The sequence below is a fragment of the Diplotaxodon limnothrissa genome, linkage group LG20, assembly GCF_057381915.1.
Source record: "Diplotaxodon limnothrissa isolate DT_005_m linkage group LG20, D_limnothrissa_male_GT1.1, whole genome shotgun sequence".
NCBI lineage: Eukaryota > Metazoa > Chordata > Actinopteri > Cichliformes > Cichlidae > Diplotaxodon > Diplotaxodon limnothrissa.
Window position 1 is genome coordinate 3,368,780 of NC_140615.1, and position 21,554 is coordinate 3,390,333.

The window sequence follows — 21,554 nt, forward strand, 5'->3', positions numbered from 1 at the left end:
GCCTGGCAGATCCCAGACAGACGCCCCAGGGGACTGGACGGTGACAAGCAATGGGGGAGGGAAGCACACAGGGCGATCTGGAGGGAAGGATAGAGAAAGAAAGGAAGAGAGAGAGAAACCCAGTTTGATGAGATCAGTGATTCATAGACACCCAGGAGGACATACCGTGGAATGGGGTAATACCACACATGTTTTAACTGGGCTGGTCCATAATTCATTAGGGTTACCAAGGCTACAAGGAGCACCTTAGGAGATGGGCCTCAGAAATAATCTCTGCATGTTGCTGGATGCAGCCCATATAGAGTGAAGATTAACATTCACAGCTCACCATTACTGGAGAGGACCAATCGTGATGCTTTCTGCATATTTCCACATCAAGTCACAGGTTACTCTGCAGCTAAGGGTGTCAGTGGAATTTTTATGACATGAAATATGTAACTGGAAAAAGCACAGTTTTAGGGAGCTTAAATTCCGCCATCTTCCCATGCTATAATTCCAGCATGCCCTAACCTCTTCCAGAAAAAAGAAATATGCAAGTTTGCAAATACCACTGTGCTTTGTGCTCAAAGCACAGCGCTCAAAACAAGGGAACACTTGGTTAACCTTTGATTTTAGTGTCATTTTGAGTATGTCTGTAAAGATTTTCACCATGAATATTTCATTCAGATGTCCAACTTAATTTTGGACACCTTAATTTTATGAGCAGTACAATAATAACTGAACACTAGGAGCAACAAGCTGGACCAGCAAAACGAAAACAATAACCTCACACACTACAATCTCTGTTGATTAAGGTCTTCTAAGAAAGCTGCCACTTTTATATAGACCCTATGCAGCCTATGTCTTAATCATCACATTTCATCTAAAATACAAAATTATTTGCTTGGATCTCAGCACAGCACAGAATACTGCAAACAATATAAAACAATATGCTCTAAAAAATTAAATTGCACCTCCAAAGAATTTACAGGATTTGCTTAACACATTACTATCATTTTTTAAACTACTCAATATTTGTAATTGTTGTCTTTTATTGTGCTTTTCTCTGCTGTATCCATTGTATTCTTGCTTAAAAAAAAATCCTCAGTCTCGAACTATTTACACAAAGGTTATTTAGATATGTATAGATAAATAAACATTTGTAACACATTATAGTGAATCTGTATATGTACCAAAAGTAAACATTACAATTTCTCACCTATCAGTGCAAGACACTGATCTCTGCCAGTAGCCACTAAAACCATAGTTTTTAATGTAGCTCAAAACAGTCTTGAGTCCTCACTGAAAAGTTTAAATGCTTTAATTACTCCCAATAATTGCTATCACTCCCTCTATTTTGAGTTTTAGAAGGTTTCAGTGAACAGGTGAGGTTGGATTGTGACCAATTATGTTTAAATTCAAGCCATTTCTGTATTTAAATTATTCTGGTTCCTCATTTCCAGGGGATGGTGGTCCTGAACAAGTCATTGTGCTTTTACTCAGCACCTGGGAGGTTCTTCGTGACTGTATTGCATTGTGGTTTATGATAACCCGATTTCTTAACATGGCCCAAGCCTATTGACATCATACTATAAATTCTGCACTAATATTAAGACAAATGCTGGACTACCAGGTAAAAGAACTATGACCTCAGCGCAGTAAGAACTATTTATCATTTTAAAAAAAATTTATTAGAGGCCTATTAATCACATAATGCAAAACATTGGTCTCTTCTAAAAGGCCACAAACTGTGTTATTCATTGAAAAATGGTCTCTTTCTGATTAAGCAATCATAATGCAAGCCCTGGATGCCCAGATTTCATAAATCACTTCAAACATATGTGGCATTTAATTAGACCCCATTAGCAATGAGCAACAGTATGTGTATGACGTGCATGTCGGGAGGCACATGCATATGTCTCTTCTCACATTTTCCATGGTCTGCTCTTTAGGATGTTCCTCATTAGTGTGAATATTAATGCAACCAGAAAGGGGGGAAGAGGCAAAGAAAAATGTAAAAGGAATTTGGAAGAGCTTTTTAAAGGGGCCATTTCATCAGAATCGTTATTTTTTTGCGGTTCTCTGAAGGCTCGTAACTGGCGATCTATGAAGAGAGACGTGCCGCAGTGGGGTTTAATTTAAAACCAGAAAGGTCACTGCACCAGGAAAGGTCCTCAGCTCAGCCAAAAATATAAAATGAAGAGGAGAAAAAGAAAGCAGTGGGGGAGGAAGAGTGGGCCAAGAAAAAGAGCAAAATGAAAGGAGATTAGAGAATGGCAACAGGGAAGGGGGGAACCCAAGCAGGAGGAAACACGTTCAAATAATTTGGAATGAGTGTTATGGAAGGAAGGACAAAAACTCTAAAGTACTGAGGAAGGAGAAAACAGAGAGGATAATGGACTGAGTTGCAATTGAACTGGAACAAGTTTTTGTTTACTTTAATGGTGTTTTTGCAAGTGATTTGTTATAATTGTGCACAATTTGAGGGAAAAGTACTGCATCAACACAGAGTGAAGCACTGCCAATCTGTCCAACAATCTGTGTTGGCAGAAACAGCCCTCCCCAAGCCTTTGCTGAATTAGGCTCTCCATGCTTTGGACTTGACCAGAGTACTAATGGTCAGATGGGAAATTAGCTTTGCCATATGCAACTCAGCAAAAAAACAAAAAATAGATGCAACTCTGAAAACTGTGTCTCCAGTTCAGTCTGTCTACGTGAGATGTTGTGTCTTGTTAACAATAATAAACCACTAAAGTGTCCCTCCCCCCAACACACAGGGCATTCCACAAACTAAGATTCTGGTCTTCAATCACTTCTTTATCTATCAGCTCACTTTAATTGTCCACTGGGTTTTTGACTGCACCACATTACATAAAAGCACAGTGGGGCCTCATGGCAGTAGCACGACAGCCTATGATGTAAAGCCTCGCGGTTTGCACAGATAAGACGAGTTCAATTTTAATGTTGCTAGCACACCGAGACGCACCAGGCTCACTTGTAAAACAGAATGCCCCCTTCGCTTGTAAACGCAGCAGCCCAAGAGGAGGAAAGAGATGGGGGTTGGGAACGCTGAGGTGGGGCTGAATTAAAACGACGAGAGGTATTCCACTTGTCCAACTCCAGCAATCCATCCAATGGATCAATTTTTTTTCTCTCTCAAATTCCCAATCCACTCACCATCTCTTTTAAAAACTAATACCCAATTCCAATCACAGCTGCAGTAAAGCATATCTTGTAAAAGGTCATAGTGTGACCTCCGAGTTCTCTAAATTGGATGCTGGTTGTCCCACTTTTCTTTGAAATACCGCACAGCCTAATATAAAAGTGCCCTGTGCACATTCACATTACCAGTGGGACCTGCATCCAGCACATCAGTAGGTGTTCACATTGATGTGAAGTGTCACAGCACAGAGAATTTTACAAGATATTGGATGTTTTTGTTGAGGGAAACGCGAACCAGAACCTAAACATAAACTACAACATGGGGGCCCAGGAATTACTCTGGGATAGGTGTATCTGTGTGTGCATGTGTGCTTGCCATAGGCAACATACCGGCATATAGTGGAGCATCTCTCAGCAGCCAGCCAAGGGAACTGATCAGATGGACGATCAAACACTAATCATTCCCTCACGGCCCATACCGAGTAAAGCTGTCATTAATTTTGCGGAATTACATCAAATCTGAGACATTCTTTATGTGGCCCACGGCCTGCAGACAGTTATACGACAGGGACTGCTGCGCTAAGCAGATGGGGCAGCTTGGCCGTGCATACTAAATACCACCGTCCCCCATTTCTCTATCTCCACCCTCCCAACACTCTACCCTCCTTCTAGGCACTCTGCTTCTGCTCTTCTTTCTTTGTTTTCTACCTTGTAATGCCTTTCTTTGACTATATCTTAAAACAAGACAACATTACTTCAAAACACAGTAACTACCATTATTAAAGTCAAAACTGCCCGTATAGTTTTAAGTAATACCCAGCCAGAAAAAAAAATGCCGCCAACTTATATTCTCAGTTTTATTTCCACGCAAGACACGCTACCCATTAACTTAGTATGATGAGAAAATAAATTGTTTACTGACATAAATCTTTAATGTTTGTCTCTTGGATCTTGACAACTCTAACAATTTGCTTGGCTATACACAACAGAAGGTCATAATCCCATTTGAGGTTTCCTTGGCAACTGATTACTGCTGAAGGCTAGTTGCAATTTATGACTAGTGACACATACCTGCCATTCCCTTTGAATGAGACATGTGGTAAGCTATATTCAGACAAACCACCTCAGGTAATAAAACTGCAGTAGCACTCAGGGGCTATACCATTTTCTAGCATTGAGAGAAATTCCAAGCCAAGCTGCTAGAAATCAGCAGATGACAGGGATTAAATTTGTGTGGAGTACTTCCACAACAGATAAATAAACAACATGTTGAACGTTTTGTGCCAGAACACTATTTTTTCCCCCAACCTAACGCCTCAAAGTGTGAATGTTAGCCATCTCCTCCCAAAAAACAAAAAAGAGCTGTAAATTCACACGGTCAGCATAACTGCATGTGTGCGCAAGTTTGCAGGGTAGAGGTGGGATGTTATGATAGGCAGAGGAGCCATAACAGCAGGCAGCCAGGTCAAGATCAAGCAGTTTCATGGACAATCCACTTTAAGTCTAGCCTCTGTTATGGTGAAGCCTTCACACTCCTACTGCACAACTGTCTTCTAACTTTACACAACAATGACGCTTCAAAGTCAAGGCTATGGGAAATCAGACACAACACTAAAATAAAATAAAATAAAATAAAATAAAATAAAATAGGGTGGCACAAAACCAGCAGAAATAAGCATATAGAATTAATTCATAAACAATACTTATGCTAGTATTTTTGGTATATCTGATTTTTCTGTGTTCCAGGGAACCCGTAAGACAACCATACTGAATTATGTTGAAGAATTCAACAGAAGAAATCTTTTTCTTTAATAATACCTAAAGCTAAACACGCATGTAAACAGTGGCTACTGAATAAGCCAGTCATCACAGTAGAACCTATTTAATTATCCCACTGTGAGAGCGAGCCACTATTTCCATCACCACTTTGCTCACACAGGCTCAGCACACTATTAATCCACTTAAACACAATTTATAGGGTCTCAGCATTGACTGTCCGTCGGCATAAAATTACATGAAGCATCCTTATAGTGTCGTCAACAGACTAAATTAGCCAAACTGGACTTACTAATTGAGGAGGAGTAAAGTATTGTGTGACTGGAGTGTCTCATCAATGAGCAGAGATAAATAGGCTGGCTATGGGCAATGAGCTAACATCAATAACTATAATAATACAGGCTGAGCATTATTTAACTTGTGGTTGTGGAGGACTAATAACCTTTAATAGAGAATGCTAACTTTTAATTTCCATTTCTGTTAAATAGGTTTTTGTTATTGATGGCTTTTTGCAGTTAAAGACTTATTTGCCATTTTAACTCTAATTTAAATTTAAATCATTTAATATAATCAGTTCAACTAAAACCAGTATTTTAATGTTTTTTTTTAAATTAAAAAATATCTAATAGTGAAAGGACAAAAAGGCTGTGATATATTTTCATTGTGGGCTTAAAAGACCGCACTGTGTGTTTAGACTTGCATGTGTAATTTTGGTTTTCAAGATGGTATACTGCCATCTGCTGCCCGGCACTGTAACCTCGTCATGCGCTCTATTTGTCCTCATGTTTGAAGACGTTGTGGGATATCAAGCTTACCCTAAAGAAACTGCCAAATTGGGGCGCTTCCAAAATGCAGGATCACTGGATTATTTTGGAAAAAATTTTGGCTAAAATCCGAATTCCCCTCCATCAAATCTGGAACGTGGGCTGACGTCAGAGGATCTGCTGTGGTTCCTGATTTTCCTCATCAAAGTATAGATAATACATGAAGTGGAAAAGGCTCCCGTGGGACACTGATTTAAACTAAAATAAATAGGCAAAAACTATACAACCTGTAATACTTTACCATCAAATTAAATAACCGTCATAGTGCGAAGTCTACCTGCATGGAAAATAATGCGCAGATTTGTTTACAGCGCAATGTAGCAAATATTTATGAACTCGAACAATCACTGCAAATAAAAACATCCGTTTTCATTATTACATCCGCTAAGAGTGTCTTCCTCTCATCGCAAATAACACACACTCTTTCCATTGGTGAACGAGCAGGACAGCCGCGGTTTGGCAGATATCCGATGCGAAAAACAACGGCGGCCGATGAGACGCGTCAGATTACATTCAGCGGATCTGTTAGTCTACTGTGAGCCTGGGGGTTGTAGTTTAAAAAGGAGTATCTCGGCATAGTTTCAGCTACATCGTGAACAACAGCTCCCATAATTCCACGGTGCAGAAGAAGCTGTGGTGCTTGTGTTTTGCTTTGGCTTTTTTGTTGTTATTTCGCGTTGTTGGTCCAGCTGAGCTCCGTGAGGAAAGCGAGTCTGCATCGGCCGTGTTCTTTCGTGGGTTTCTTGAGGACTGTCAGTCCGGTACCTCGCACGTAGAGGGCTCCTTTGGACCGTCTGCAGAGGGCTGAGGACCGTAAAGGTAACAAAGACATCAGAAACGGGTCGAGATAATGTGCGCAGATCTCTTTTGGTAGTTAACAAAGCCCTGCATTGTCTCTTATTATTTGCATTTCCATCAAATTAACAAATATGACTAACGTGCACGGATTCAGGTCTGTCCGCAGTGCCTGTGTTTGTTTGTTTGTCAGCTTAAAGCTTTCATCGACGGGCATAACACTGTTTTCTTGACATGTGCTACTGTTGGGCCTTAAGCCTCGTGCCATGTAAAACGAGTCCACGGAAAGCTATTTTGATCACTGGTGTATTGTTTTACGCACTGTCTGTATTTTATCTTGTCCGAACGGATGTTTGTTTGCAAAACAAAAATAGAAAACTTGTATCATCTGTGATTATTGACTCTACCACAGGGAATAAATGTAAAGTACAGAAAGTTAATCCAAGTTTAAAGAACATGCTCGCTGTAAATCCTCATTGGGTTTAAAGTGCGCTTGCTTTATTTTTGTTCCTTTTGAAAATCTCATCATGCTTGTCTCTGCTGCTCTATTAAAATGTATATTTACCATGTGTTTCACCCTGTTTGTGTAACAGTGTACCATCACATCATAAATGTTGCCTATACCATAGTTATTACACCACACACAAAAATAGTGCTTTCGGTAGGCAAGCAGTGTGGTTAACTGCAGGGACACCACAAATTCGTGGCAAGTAACCTCGAGTGGAATCTGAGCCCATATCCTGCATGCTTACACGTGATGCTGTATAATAGCAAATGATTTTGAAGATGACTGAAATAGCCCCTGGTGACAACCTGTGTAACGTGTCATGTTGCCTTAAGACCATGCTGTCACTGAGGATTAGTTGTGCATCGGTGCTGTTTCCTTAAGTGTGCACTCAGTCTAGATCTTACACTGAACAAAAATACTCACACACTTGGGGCCTCTTGTTTGTTCAGCAGGGACCACCTCTTACCTATATTCCAGAAATAGCTGTGTAATGTAACTGTGCATGTTGGTTTCTAGGTTGATTTGGGGTTTGTTTGTTTTTTACCTTCTTTCTTGTAGGTGCAATAGAGCATTTGTTTTGTGTTGCCATGGACAAGGACTGGCAGGTGGAGTTTAGAAACGTGGGCTGCAGCTACTTTCCTGAGAGCAGAGTCGACTGCCACTACACGCTGAGCTCACGGCACATATGGGCCAGTAATGATTGGATAGGGCTCTTCAAGGTATTGCTGTTCTGACGAATTTCTGGAAAAGCAACTAAATAAATAATATCCAACTGGAAGTTAACACTGTGCACACATTTTCTTCTTCAGGAGGGATGGACATCAGTAAAGGAATACCACACCTTTGTATGGGCGCTAGCCCCGGCTGACTACCAAGAGGGCACAGATGTCAACTGCTGTGTTCAGTTTCAGGGTATTCATACCTTTGTTTTCTAACTGGGTTTACCTCCCATAGTCACACAGGATCTGTACTAGATCAGCGCATAAAACCTTCAGCAGGAGATTGATGCCTCTGTAAAATGAATTGCTCTGTTGTTTACAAAAAGCTAGCGAATCACATGCTGAGTGGAAGCAAATGTTTATTTCTATCTTAAAATAATTCTTCAGCAGAAAAAAGGGGAAAAAATCCTTTGCACAAGAGAAATATCTAACTTGGTTTCTAACAGAGACACTCTCTGTCATGGTTTGAATTCATTTCTTTAGTAAGACAATGGCCCAAAGGCTGCTCTGCTGACTGCTGCTGCTCACTGGAGAATACAGTGTTCACTTTGTCCTGTGTGTCAGGGGCAGCTGATAAGCCTGATTGAGGGTGAGGGGCACGTGTGCAGCAGGTGTGGCATTGACCCCTGGTAAAGTGATTTATCGCTAACTTAAACATACTGTCAATGTCATTCTTCAGTACAGAGAAAGGAAACTAGAGAAAGGAAACTAAAGAAAGTACAGATGGTTCCTTATCAGCAGCAATGCTGTGATTTAAAAAGAAGGTCGCCTCTTCTGTGACCTTAGCTGGTGCTCGAAGTTGAAATACAGCTCATAAACTTTACCGTGTGTCATTCCCTCTGTCTGTTTTCTATCTTGGCCCTTTGCTGTAGCCGTATTGTGAAACAGTAATTCTAAGTAAATCACTCCAAACATGAAGCTATGGTCTGTGTGAGATAATGATATTAGATCAACTTACTTTATAGGCTGGAAGGAGTCACAGAATAAGGCTGACTGCTTTGTGGTTAGTGTGGGAGGCAGGAGGTGTATCATCATCAGTTCCAGTATGCTTGGTTAAAGGTGCATGAAAAGGAAGCAGATTCAGGTGATAGTGAAAGTCTTAACGTTATGCAAGTAGCACAGCTGGTCTGAAAAGCAGTTATTTTGCTCTCAAAATTTGTAAGCCTTCAACTTTATGAGCGACAGTCTTATGCGAAACAGTGATTGCTGATGTGTTTTTATGACTAATAGCTTTGCTTATATTGGTAGATAGGCTGTAGTCAACAAGATTTATGAAGTGGTTACGTACAAAATAAAGAAATGATCTGTTCTGCAAGTGTCTTTTAACTCAGCATTATAATACCCACTTTGTGCTCTACATTTTAATCAATCCAGTCCTGTTGGGCCACTTAAAATATCTTTATAGAACTGTTATGTTATATTTGTTGCAATTTCTCCTGCCCTCTTGGCCAGCTCTCTTTTGGAGAAGACGTTTTTACTGTCAACGATAGTTTTTACATCGATTCATAAAGGATATATAAAAGTCACTTTGCCAAAAACTGATTGTAGCTTCTACTTTGTGACGGGAATTTTCTTTCTGGCACATAATGACTCGATATCCTTCATGAGAGATACGTTTGACAGATTATAGGCCAGCTAGTCATTTACAGCGGTTTAAATAGCAGGAAAACATTTTTTGGCAGGACAGCTGAAAGCATGGACCGCGTCATTAACAGGATGTTTGTTGAATTGATACTAGATTAATTTCTGTGGTTTCAACAGGACATAGCAGCATAGCACAAACAGTCGAGGCGACTGAAAAGCTATTTTATAATGTGATAAACAAACACGTGTTGTTTAATGAGCGTTTAGCTTGCTGGAGCCAGTGTTGCCAACTCCTCAGTAAGGAAAATCGCTATTGGCTGTCCTAAAAGTCGCTAGAAGTCGCTAAATGACGTCAACGCCTAATTTGCATAATTGGTCATGCTAATCTAATTGTAACCTATGTTGTTGGAGAGAGAAATAACATCGTGGAAGAGACATAAAGTCAGTAAAAAAAAGTCTTAAATGCATTTAGAGTTTATTTAGAACTACAAACTAAATTTCTTTTAGCAATTATTGTTTTTTTTTATGTCACAATTCCAACCCTGCTCCTTTATCCGGGCTTGGACCGGAAATCAGTTTTTGGCAGACAATCACTTTTTGGCACAACGGTGTTGTGCCAAAAAGTGATTGTCTGCCAAAAACTGATTTCCAAAAAGTGATTGCTCGTATTTAAACTGCTATAAGTAACTTGTTGGGCTATAATAGGTGAAACATATGTCAAATGCATCCCTCATGGATGACATAAAGTCATCTTGAGCCACAAACAACATTCGTGTAACAAGGTAGAAGCCGCAATCAGTTTTTGGCAGTGACTTTTATATAACCTTTATTTATCCAGTTAAAAAAAATCTCATTAACATTAAAAATGTCTTTTGTAAGAGTAAGTTGGCCAAGAGGACAGCAGAAATGGCAGCAAATATTACAATATTTCTGTAAAAATATTTTAAGTGGGGATAAAGGACCGGATTGGTTATAATGTAAGTACAATAGCAGAGAGTTGTAAAGATACTTGAAAAACAGATATTGTTTTAATTCTCTATATAACCCCTTTGTAAACCCTGTTCACCGAAGTCTATTTACGAACATACGTAAAGATATTACACATAAAAAATACACAGAAACATTGGAAATCAGTTTTTGGCAGACAATCACTTTTTGGCACAACACCGGCAAGTGACCCGAAATAGGCACTCTGGTGGAGTTACTTTGTGTGTGTGTTTATAAGTAGTTTTAAACCTTGTGATCCACAAAACAGCATAAGAGTAAAAGAAGAACTGACTGCGTTACAGCACCCGCTGCTTGTTGAGAGTAAAAGCGATACGAGCTTTCACGTCTTTTTTAGCGACTTTCTTTAGAAAAAAAGTCGCTAAGGGGTCTGAAAACTCGCTAAATATAGCGACAAAGTCGCTAAGTTGGCAACACTGGCTGGAGCTAGCTGTTTTTGACACTACAGGACAAAAGCAGAACATACAAAGTTGTTTAACTGCTTCTGTTACGCCGACGATGTTTACAACAAACATATAAATGGCGCAGAGAAGCTCAACTCGCAAAGCGCTTCAAGTTTTACGTGGAAAAAAAGCACCAAACTGCCCGAGAGTCACTTAAAACACCTGTTTAAGACTTTGGCCAGCTTAGCTAACCAGAGACGCTCTGCTATTTCAGGTACTCTGCGGTTTTTCACAAATGATACAACGAGAATGAATAGACGCTTACAGACCTCACAGCCCATGGGACACAAGTTACATAAAAGACATCATCGTTTTGTCGCTCACCTGCCGTGAATGGCCGCACTGCTGCCACTAGTGGCCAGAAGCTGTATTGCAACATGTGAACCTGGTGTTACTGAATTGAAGTATTATCAGACAGTTTCTAAGACTAAATGAGAAGATAGCTTTATTTAATAAATGTTTTAGTTTAGCAGTGGGCTTAATCCAAGTTTGCAAAGCTAGGCCATTTTAGACTGCAGTAAGACAGATGACGAATTAAAGGCCATTAAGTTTACAGCGAGTAGTTTTTACTTGAATTTGTCACCCGTGTATTTTTAGTTGTCACAGCAGGGGAGGAGCAGGTCAAAGTAATGTCTTCCTAGTTCCATTAAGTTTCCTATTTCATGGCAATAAAACAGAATGTGCAAAAGGGGGACCTCCCCTAAGTGGAATACAGCCATTATTCATACACTTTCCCTACTTTGACAAGTCAAAATGTTTGCTGTAAAAAGGGTCTGTGAAATGGATTTTTGATGGCAAACACATCATCTTAACCAGCAATATAATACAAATAAATGTATTAGACTCATAGTTCATATTTACCAGAACATTAATTTAAATTGTGATTAGATGTTCCAAAATTATAGGTATGTAATTTAGACTGACTAAAAGTATAATGGGAAGTAGGGTCTAAATTAAAGCATGGCTACTTTGAAAAACAATTATTCTTCTCTGCAGATTGTAATATAACCTTTTGCTTTTTTTGCTTTTTTTTTAAATCACTATTTTAGCTTCCTACCTACCCAAGCCCAGCTCCCAGGAGTATGAGTTCGTATATATTGATGCTAAAGGGAAGGTGTGCTCTCGCAGCTCTAAATTCACTTTTTGTGCACCAAAGCCACTTGAGGATCTGGTGACTCTTGAGGAAGACTCCCATGGAGAGGAGGCAGGCACAGATATGCTGCTGGTAGTCCCCAGGGCTGAGCTGCTGCAGGTGAGTGGATAAGATACTGCATGGGAGAGTGTGTGTTTTCAGTTTTGCAAAATTAACGAGTGCTTATAAAACACATCTGCTGGGGGGGGGATCAATACTCTTGTTTACTGCAGTTACACAAAGACGGGCACACAGTCATGCTGCTTGCTTCCTCTGTTCTCTGTCTTGTTAGAATCGACTGCAGGAATGTCTGCGAGAGCGCGCTGAGCTTTTGCAGGTGCAGGAGGCGGTTAAAGAGCAAAGAGAGAAAGAGAATGAGGAGTACAAGCGAGCGAGAGAGGCCTGGGACAGAAGACGCAAAGAGCTGGAGGGTGATATCGCCAGGCTTCAGAAAGAGCTGAACCAAACTCTAGAGAAGCTTGATGAGCTGCAGAAGAAGCAGAAGGTGATGTATGAAGCTTATGCAAATGGTGGGCACAGTCATTTGATTAGAACCGATGTGCCTGCTTCCATTTCCCTACAGCAGTGCCCTCATTCTCAGATAAAGCATTTCTGCTTAAATAATGTCCCTGTGTGTTAAGTGTAAAAATGTAAGCAGGAGACATTTAAGAAATTGCCCGAGTTCTTATATTAACACAAAAATTAAACACGCCTCTGGTCTGTTAGGAGGAAAAGGCATTAGGAGAATCACTAGCCCAGGAGAAAACTGCTTTAATGGATGCCAGGGAGGCAAGCAAAGCGCGAATCCGAGAGCTAGAGGACGACATCAAAACCCTGGCACAGAGAGCTGTGGAAAAAGAGACCGAGTTAGAGAGGTTTGACATGGTTTTCTCATTTGTCCTTCTTTTACTTTTATGTGGGTCCTGTGAATAGTTTTGATTGTCTATAACAAAATCTGTATGTGCAGAATTAAGGAAAGAGCCAGGAGGGCAGGAGCTCTGAGAAAAGAAGAGGAGAGTGAGAGAAGAAGCCTGCAGGTGCACAGTTCAAAACATACTGTGTAACATAGTAAAACATGGTCCTCCTCCCCCCCAACATCTCAGTTTTCCCATCTCTTGCCTTTTTTCCTTAGACTAAGCTGGAACAAACAGAAAGCGAGCTCAAAATCCTGTCAAAGGAGTTCCAGGGCCTGAGGAACTCCCTCGCCCAAAGAGACACCAGTGTCCTGCAGCTTCAAAACACCATCACCACCCTCACCCAGAAACTCACCACAGCCCACAGGAAAGAGGTCAAACCAAAGGACTTATTAATGAATGTTTTAGTGGTTGAAACTCGACCAGGATGCTCACTCAGAGGATGTAAAAATAGGATTTTTGTTTGTTTGTTTGTTTTCAACTCGACTCTTGTGAAATGTGTTACAAGTATTTGGACATAAAATCAGAATTGATTTTTGGGGGGAAAGTGATCACTGCTACTTTATTTGGAACATGTTTTTTTGTATTTTAACTCAGCAATTATGTTTTAAAAGAATTACAAACAAACAACAATGACCAGTTCAAATCCACTCTTAGATATTTTTGGGTCTGGCAATATACAGAAAATCACCTGAAGTATGAGATGAGTAACCAACATGGTTTCTTGGTCCTTTATGCACAGGCGGAAAATGAGGCATCTCTGAAGGAAATGCGTAGCCTGCGTGAGCGGCTGCACATGAGCGAACGAGCTGCTGAGGGCTTGAAGAGTGACCTCAGCTCTATGGTTGCCCAGAGGGATCAGGGGCAAGCTGAACTGCATCAGGCTCGCCTTCAGGCTGCTCAGCTCACCCTTCAGCTTGCAGATTCCAGTCTGGCCCTGAGGGAGGGAAGAGCCCACTGGGCCCAGGAGAGGCAGAACATGCAGCGCTCGGCTGAGGTACTGCATCGCTGTAGAGCATGAAATCTGGAAAATGTAGAATGTCACTAATAAATGCCACGAGGTTTCAAAGTGAAATATTCCCATGGCATCAATAACAATTGTATGCAGCATAATAAAAGAAGAAAAAACGATCAGTTTTTAAATGCTTAAAGAGAAATGAGAAAAGGGAGATTTATATCACTATTAGCAGGTGCGACATTATGTTGATATGAAGGTGCAAGGGAGAGGGTAGCAATATATTGCTATTATACATCTGAACAGTTTGTTATATTTTTGATAAAAATGGTTTAAGTATGTCACACCCAGTAGACCTGATTTTATTTTTACAAGTCTTTGTTTTGATTCAAAGTTGTTGCAGGGTTTTGTATTTGTAATATTTGGTATATGTAACATTCGACATATGAAGTGGATATTAATAATAATGAGAAAAAGAACAAAATGTTCTATAGTTCTCAAAATGGGCCTATATGGCTGGTTCTACTAAAAGTACTGGGTCACACCTCTGACTCTTTGAATTCAGGTGTGTTCAATCCTATTGCCTGATGTGTATTACATGAAGTACCTATTCTGAAGAGCTTAAATTGAGCGTGGTACCGTAATATGATGCCACCATTGCAATGAGTCAGTTTGGGAAATTTCTTCCTCAATCAACTGTAAGTGGTATTATTGGAAAGTGGAAGCATTTAGGAACTACAGCAACTCAGCCATGAAGCGGCAGAGCATGTAAAGCTACAGAGAGCAGGGGCCCCAACGCTATTCTGACCCAGTAACTCCAGAGTTTCAAACTCCCTTAATATCAGCATGGAAACTGCACCAGGAGCTTCATGGCTGAGCAGCTTCTGTAGGTGTAATGTGTAGGTGGTATGACATCGAGTCAATATTTGAGTCCATAACCTAAAGATCGAATGGCAGAGGCAAATAAATTATATATGAAGTAAATACAGTAAGTAGTAGTGTCTGTGTGTCACCCTCATAGAAAGACCATGAGCGTTTGGAGAAACTCAGCCAAGAGATGCAGGCGATGGAGGAGAGGCTGCAAGAGGAAAGGATGGAGAGAGTGAAGCTAGAGGTTGAGCTTGGAAGAGAAAAAGATTGCAACCGGGTGAGAGAAGCTGCTTCATATACATTATAGCCTACTCTGTATCTGTGTGAACAAATAGTTTTGTTTGAACTGGCAAAAACAAGGTCAAACTCAGAATGAGCATCATTTAGATGTTGGCTGTTTACTTCTAGAACATCACACAAAAGTCAAAGTGTCTTTCGAGTGGGTCTAATATACCTCACCCTGCTGTTTTGTGATATCTGGCTTGTAGGTTCAGCTGAGTGAAACCCGTAGGGAGCTTCAGGAGCTGAAGGCCAGCCTGAGGGTTGCCCACAAAGAGAAGGAGCAGCTGCTTGCAGAGAAACAGGTTAGAAACCTTGTCTGCATGATTTGAATCAGTACTGACAGAAACTAGTTTTAAAAAGCAGCGAACGATAAACTCTGGGTGGGTAGTGTACTTATTTAACACTGTGCGTGTGTGGTGTCACAGACTTTGTGCCATTATCAGTTGCTGAGGTCTCATGGTTTAGTTTTTAAATGTAAATCTAGTTTAGTGTGTGACTATAAAGCCTGGGCACACCCCTGCAATTTTTTCTAAAATCTTTGTATTAATAATGAACACACATCCTTACTGATATAACAACAGTAATACTCTTATTGTGAATGACCCTGCTGTTGGGAATCATCTCCCTGTGGTTGTCCTCTTGTTATTGTGCAATATAATTTGTTTACAGCCAATGTGCGGCACATGAGAAACCAAGGAAGGACTTAAATGTTCATTGTACTGTGGTAACATTTATATAATGGCAAATGTTTCCGTTGTGTTTTCACAGTGCAATAATGTTACGTAGTGCTGGTTTGAAGAGGTCTGACATTTTGAGGGTTATAAGGGTGATGACTGCATTTTTCACCACAGGAGTTGATGGAGTACATCTGTCAGCTGGAACAGAAGATGGGAACAGTTGCAAGCGCCAAGTGGAACTCGGCCCCAGTTGCCTCTACAGGTGAATTGAGCTACACATCAATCTACTGTATGCCCTGCAGATGTGAACAATAAAAGTGTTAACTATCATTCAAGAGCCACACTAAATATTGTTCAGATTGGCCCGTGTTGTGGACGACAAGAGCAGCGCTCTGAGGAAAAGTGACCGCTATTTCTTAACTAATGTTTCTGTCTGGCAGGCCGTCCTGACAGTGTGTCATCTGACTCGGAGGATGAGAACCCAGAGGCTTTGCAGATCCTCCACCCCCCGACCCCCCTGGCACACTACAGCCTATGTGAGCAGGGGCAGCCTGACTCGTTGCTCCTTGCCACCCCTCCTCTCTCCCCCAGGGAGGTAAGCAGGAGGGAAGTGGTCATCAACCAGCCGGCACCGCTCTCCCTTCCACACCAGGCCACCGCTGACACTCTGGCACACAGCTCTGATTCGGTGAGACGTGCACCATAATTATATGTGATATTGAAACTGAGCTATGCCTTCATGCTGATAGCCATGCACACCAGTTAAACACGGGCAGTGGGTCGTTTGATATAGACATTATCTCCTAGTACCAATTAGGCTGCTAGTGTGCAAGTTATTGGATGGTAATAGCTGCTGGATAGATATGTGTTAAGTGTCATCCTGTGCGTGTGTGTGTGTTTTACTGTATTAAGGAGGAGGAATGCGATCCACGTGAGTGTAGAAGGAACAGCTCTGGGGAGGAAACGGCTCTTTTGTTGCCTGACCCCATGGATACTTTTCTCAGGTACAGCTTTCCACTACAAACGCGTACCCTTATATGTTTATACATGTAACACTTACTCTTTATACCCATTACTGTGAAGTGTTAACGGAGTAATACTCTTTTTCTTTTCTTTTTTTTAACCAGTATTAAAGTATAAACTTTATGTATTTACAGAAAATTAGGTTAAAATGTTAAAAGCCAAAGTTATCCCTTTGATTTTGATCAGCGTTAGGATGGGGTACGATAGTACAGATCATAGAATACATTGCATTGTTAAAAAGTCTTTTTTACCAGTGAAAGAGAGACAAAGTGTACAATATCTAAAGAAGCAAAGATTTGTGATCATTTTTCTTCTTCTTTTAAACACTGAAAAGACCTTAATTCACAAACAATACCTCCATATTAACATGCACCATGCTATTTTCAGATTATTGCATTAGTAGTAACAATCTATTAATATCATATCTAATAATATATCCGTGATGAGGGCCATGCTACTGCAGACATAGTACTTATATTTTGCTAATATGTGTAGTACGGGACAGTTTTTACTCAAGCATATTTGTTCTTCAACCGCTTCCTTTTACTATTACAAGGAAGTATTTAATGTCGCAGATGATATAACAGTTTCATAAACTGCTAGTGTTATAGCCTCTAAAAGTCAGAAATAACTTCTTGTCGGCACTCAAAATACACTGAAGGATATTCTCAATAAAGGGTGTAGGATTGCTAAACACGTGAGGGATTGCAACAAATTGTGCACAGGTGAAGATTTAAGGTTCAAAAAAGATTTGCGTTGCTGACTGCATATGGAAATGAAAATTTCTCTGAGGCAAAACAAGCCACCAGATATCACCCTGTCGTGCTGGCTGGTTTTAAACTCTAGCATTGTCTTTATATTTTATGAGCTCATGACTTGATTTGTGTGTACAGTCTTAGTCGGCAAAGTAATTAAAGAACAAAGCCGCTATAAAACTGCAGTGGGGTAAAAAGTATCATATTTCTCCCTGGAACATAGAAAAGTATCTCAAAACTGGGGAGTGAACTAATGTATGTATGCCTGAGTAAATGTACTCCGTTACTTTCCTTCACTGGCTTCTCGCAGAAATGGTTTGATGCGTGCACAATGAATTCAAAGGTATCTAATGCACACAGACATGTGCAACTAGTTATTTATGGTGGCACGGTGAATATGACTCGAAGATGGAAGTTTTGAATACGTGGTCGTAAAAGAAGTTGAGTCAGGGTGAAGCGAGGGAGGCTGTTTGAGACACATTCGGGGCATGGGAGGGGCGAGATGGGAGGACAAGGGGACAGACGAGTTGACAGCAAGCTGTAGCAATGATTTACCTGAGGGGTGTACCGCAGTCACGGGCCAATTTTCAGCATCATTAAGGCTCTCGCTCTCCCACTCACCCACTCCTTTCGTCTCGCCTGCTCTTTCAACCAGAATGTGTGTTTCTTTCCATTTTTAACACACTCACACATCCTTTCTCTCTCCTTTGTTTCTTCCTCCAGTGGTTCAGCTGACACCTCGCTCTGGTAACCAGTGGACACCTACCCACAGCAAGTGATCAAAAAGGGAAAGAGGGACCTTGTTGTTTCCGCATTACTTCCTATAACAAGCACAAATACAGCTTATGCTCTATATACAGACAGAATTTTAATATGCAATTATGTTGTATCTGCCATAAACCTTGTTTTTTGTCCTTCTAGATTGCTGTGTTTTTACCCTGACTGTTTTTGCCAGCGGTGGCAGGTCAACACAATATTTATGACTGACATAAGAGTGGTGCACAGTTTGAAGCAGCATGCTTTTAGACGTGGGCTCTGGCATTTGAGAGTTTGCAGGCTGTAGCAGAATGATTTCTGTTGAATCATTGCTATGTCGAGAGCTTTACGATGGATGTTATGTCGTTTTTATTGCATTTGTGATCAGGAGTCATGACAGGCACTGTAATTATGATGTTTTGTGCAGGCCCAGCTCCGCTGGAAATCATAGCAAAACTCTCTTCCAGCATTAAATTCTCCACAGCAGCTTCGAGCACTTTTCATGGCGGCATAAAGTAATGATACAGCATCATGCTAAATTATATTGCAGTAATGTAGGTCTATGACATCATATTTCTCCTCCATTTACTCAGAACTAAGATTTGATTTGAACTTTCTTGTATGCATTAGCAGGTGATTGTTGTCATGCAGATGCAGTTAAGGTGATTTAGGGATGCTGACGCTTAGGACGAGCTTTTGAAATAGAAAGCTTATTCAACAGATTGTGCTTCAGGTCTATTTAAATAGGGACGACATGCAACTTTCTACTTGAGTAACTTCACATAATCGTTATTATGAAATTAATGTTTATTAGCTTTACACTGCAAAGCTGCAATTTTTTTTATTTATTAATGAACCTGGGTTTATTGAAATTCTCTAGGGATATTTAGCATCAGCCTTTATCACAGCTAGATTGCACAGAAATCATGGTGATGCAGTTCTAAATTTGTGCCTAAAATAATGAAGTAGAGTCATCTTTATAGATCCTGACATCAGAATCATGGTGTTGATACTTTCCCCCAGCCCTGAGGTAATATACTGCCTAATAAAAGAAATGCTGCCTACGTTTTAATCAATATTATATGCATTTTTCATGATTTTCTATTTATAATTAATTTGAGTTATGCTGCAATTAAACTATATTCAGGTTTAGTTTGAAACAGGTGTACAGTTTTCACAGTTTGTGCAATGTGTAACAAAATTTTCCATGCTTGGCTAAGAGAATTTACTAGATACCTTGATGCTTGATTTTATCTGCTGTATTTGCACCCTATTTTTACTAGAGAAGAGTTTTTAGATGAAAAGTTGATATTGATACTCACCAATATGCCATCTGTGTCCTTCATCATTGTTATCATAACCATTACCCACGTGTGTTGTGTTTACTCACGTTTTATCTCTTTTCTATTTTTACTTTATGCTTTCAAATACTTTAATGGGTTGTTTAAAGGTTACGTTGTTGCAAGGTATTGGTGCTAATGGAAGGGAGTGATGCCAACATCGTATGGTAAAGGTAGATGTAAAAAAATACATATGGAAGGAATTGATCCTAATGTTTAAGTTTATAAAATTAGGAGTGAAAGAAGTAAACGTCTTTCCGACGCCTCATTTACCTTGTGTTACACTACATATGTGGATGGTTGAAAGGTTTTAAGGAGCCCCGTGTTCTTTCCCAGAAGATGGCACACTAAACGTATTCTCAGTAGTCCTTGTTTGTAGTTGTAATCTGACTTTATGTCTCAAGGAAGTTATCTTTTTGTTGTTCCACTGAGATCTCCAGTACGAGTGCTCCTCATCAGGACACTGTCTCACACCGCAATAAAACTCCAGTGGTTACGGTTTGTTTTGAACTTCTGTATGTGAAGGTTATCCCACATGTACACTGTGTATTTTCTTACCAGTCATGTAATGGGGTTTGGGTGGGGTTCTGCATAATAAAAACGTTTATGTATCCATTATTGGGTCTAATGTGTCTTTTTCTGGCCAATGATTATAGCAATATTTTGATCCTCACATGACATTTCATTGGTAATTAACTATGCCATTTCTTTTCACACGGCTCTATAGCCTATATTCCCTTTTGGCTCATTGCCTGTTTCATATACATTCCCATTCTGGGTTTTTTCTCTCTCCTCACCTTTGACTCTCCTGCAGTCCCCCCTCAGGGCTGACTTCCTCATCATCTTCATCCTCCTCACTCCACCAGCAGAGTCGTGCTGCTCTGTCTTTTAAGCTCTCGTCGTGCCCCTCTACCACACTCCCTCCATCTTAAGTCTGGGGTGACGATAGCTAATTATAAAATCAATGATGCCGGGCTGCCTAGTTTACAGCCCCCTCTAAAACCTTAACTGGGAAATCACTGTGGGATTGATGACTCCCTCACTCTTTATCTCTTTTAATTAGAAATGTAAAAGATATGAAGACCCAGAGGCCAGAACACATCTCCTAGTTTTTATGACCCCGACGCCTGCCCGCCTGCCCGCCTTCCCAGTGCTTGCTCCTCATTCCCAAATCGCCCCCACCTCTACCTGGCCTTGTTTATTTCCTCTGGCTCCCTTCTGGCACGCCCTCCATTCTCACTCTTGTCACAGATACCTTTACCCGTTTCTTCATCACTTTCTCCATTACCCTTTCAGTGAGATGGCCCGTCTGCCTTCTTGCTCGTACAGGGGAAGGTGTTAAATTTATGGTCTTTGCACATGAAAACGTTTCTCACCTTCTCCTCACCTCTCTCTTTCTCTCCCTCCTTGACTGTGATCCCCAACCCTCGGTGGATTTGCCGCATATGTAACAAATGGCAAACGTGTCCTTTTTGTCTGTTCTGACCCATCCAGGAGGCACACAGTAAATGATGTGGTATTTCACATTATGACCCTGCACCCAGCTCCATGCTTCCAGCACATGACATATGCACCTCTCTGTCTTGTATATAGCTTCAGGTGCACACAGAAAGGCCCTACAGTTTTTTATCACATCAAACCTGGGTCACATGCACCAACACTCTCTGCCTTTATCACACCCCGAGCCCAGCACCTTCCTCACTAACTGCTGCCAGAAGCATTTGGGTTCACTGAGCTTTATCCTGCAGATCACTCTCTGAAGCCCTGCAGCTGCTGCTGGTCCATTATCTCTCCTGTGTGTTGACCGAGTTGTAGCTACAGCTCAGATGTGCAGCGGGATATCAGTGTGGGTTTAAATATTCAAATGATATTCGTTGGTATGCACACTCACGGCCTGCTTTTATGGATTCTTTACTATTTTTAATAATTGATGTCCTTTGGTTGTAAGAATATTACAAGGGTGATTTTTTTCTCACACTTTATTAAATCATTGTGAAGTTGTACCTCTAGGTGTCACATTTCCATTCTTTAATTTCAAATGAATAAGCCTACCCA

At 40.6% G+C, this 21,554-nt stretch overlaps 1 protein-coding gene across 1 annotated transcript; it reads left to right on the forward strand.

Moving 5' to 3' along the window:
• Positions 1–6,366: 6,366 nt before the first annotated feature.
• Positions 6,367–20,107, forward strand: calcoco1a (calcium binding and coiled-coil domain 1a). Its single transcript, XM_085344845.1, has 15 exons — positions 6,367–6,560; positions 7,603–7,763; positions 7,854–7,956; positions 11,845–12,047; positions 12,220–12,432; positions 12,654–12,802; positions 12,895–12,964; positions 13,060–13,215; positions 13,584–13,838; positions 14,818–14,943; positions 15,155–15,250; positions 15,800–15,887; positions 16,066–16,313; positions 16,538–16,629; positions 18,127–20,107. Exons 2-15 carry the CDS (start codon positions 7,632–7,634, stop codon positions 18,152–18,154), a joined length of 1,959 nt encoding a protein of 652 aa, XP_085200971.1. The 5' UTR covers positions 6,367–6,560; positions 7,603–7,631; the 3' UTR covers positions 18,155–20,107.
• Positions 20,108–21,554: the final 1,447 nt, after the last annotated feature.

Excerpts from the sequence above, each read along its gene's own strand:
- calcoco1a (XM_085344845.1), top strand. The coding sequence starts at position 7,632 with ATGGACAAGGACTGGCAGGTGGAGTTTAGAAACGTGGGCTGCAGCTAC. Across the intron at positions 12,803-12,894 it reads AAAGAGACCGAGTTAGAGAG|AATTAAGGAAAGAGCCAGGA; the intron begins GTTTGACATGGT and ends CTGTATGTGCAG. Across the intron at positions 13,216-13,583 it reads CCACAGCCCACAGGAAAGAG|GCGGAAAATGAGGCATCTCT; the intron begins GTCAAACCAAAG and ends CTTTATGCACAG.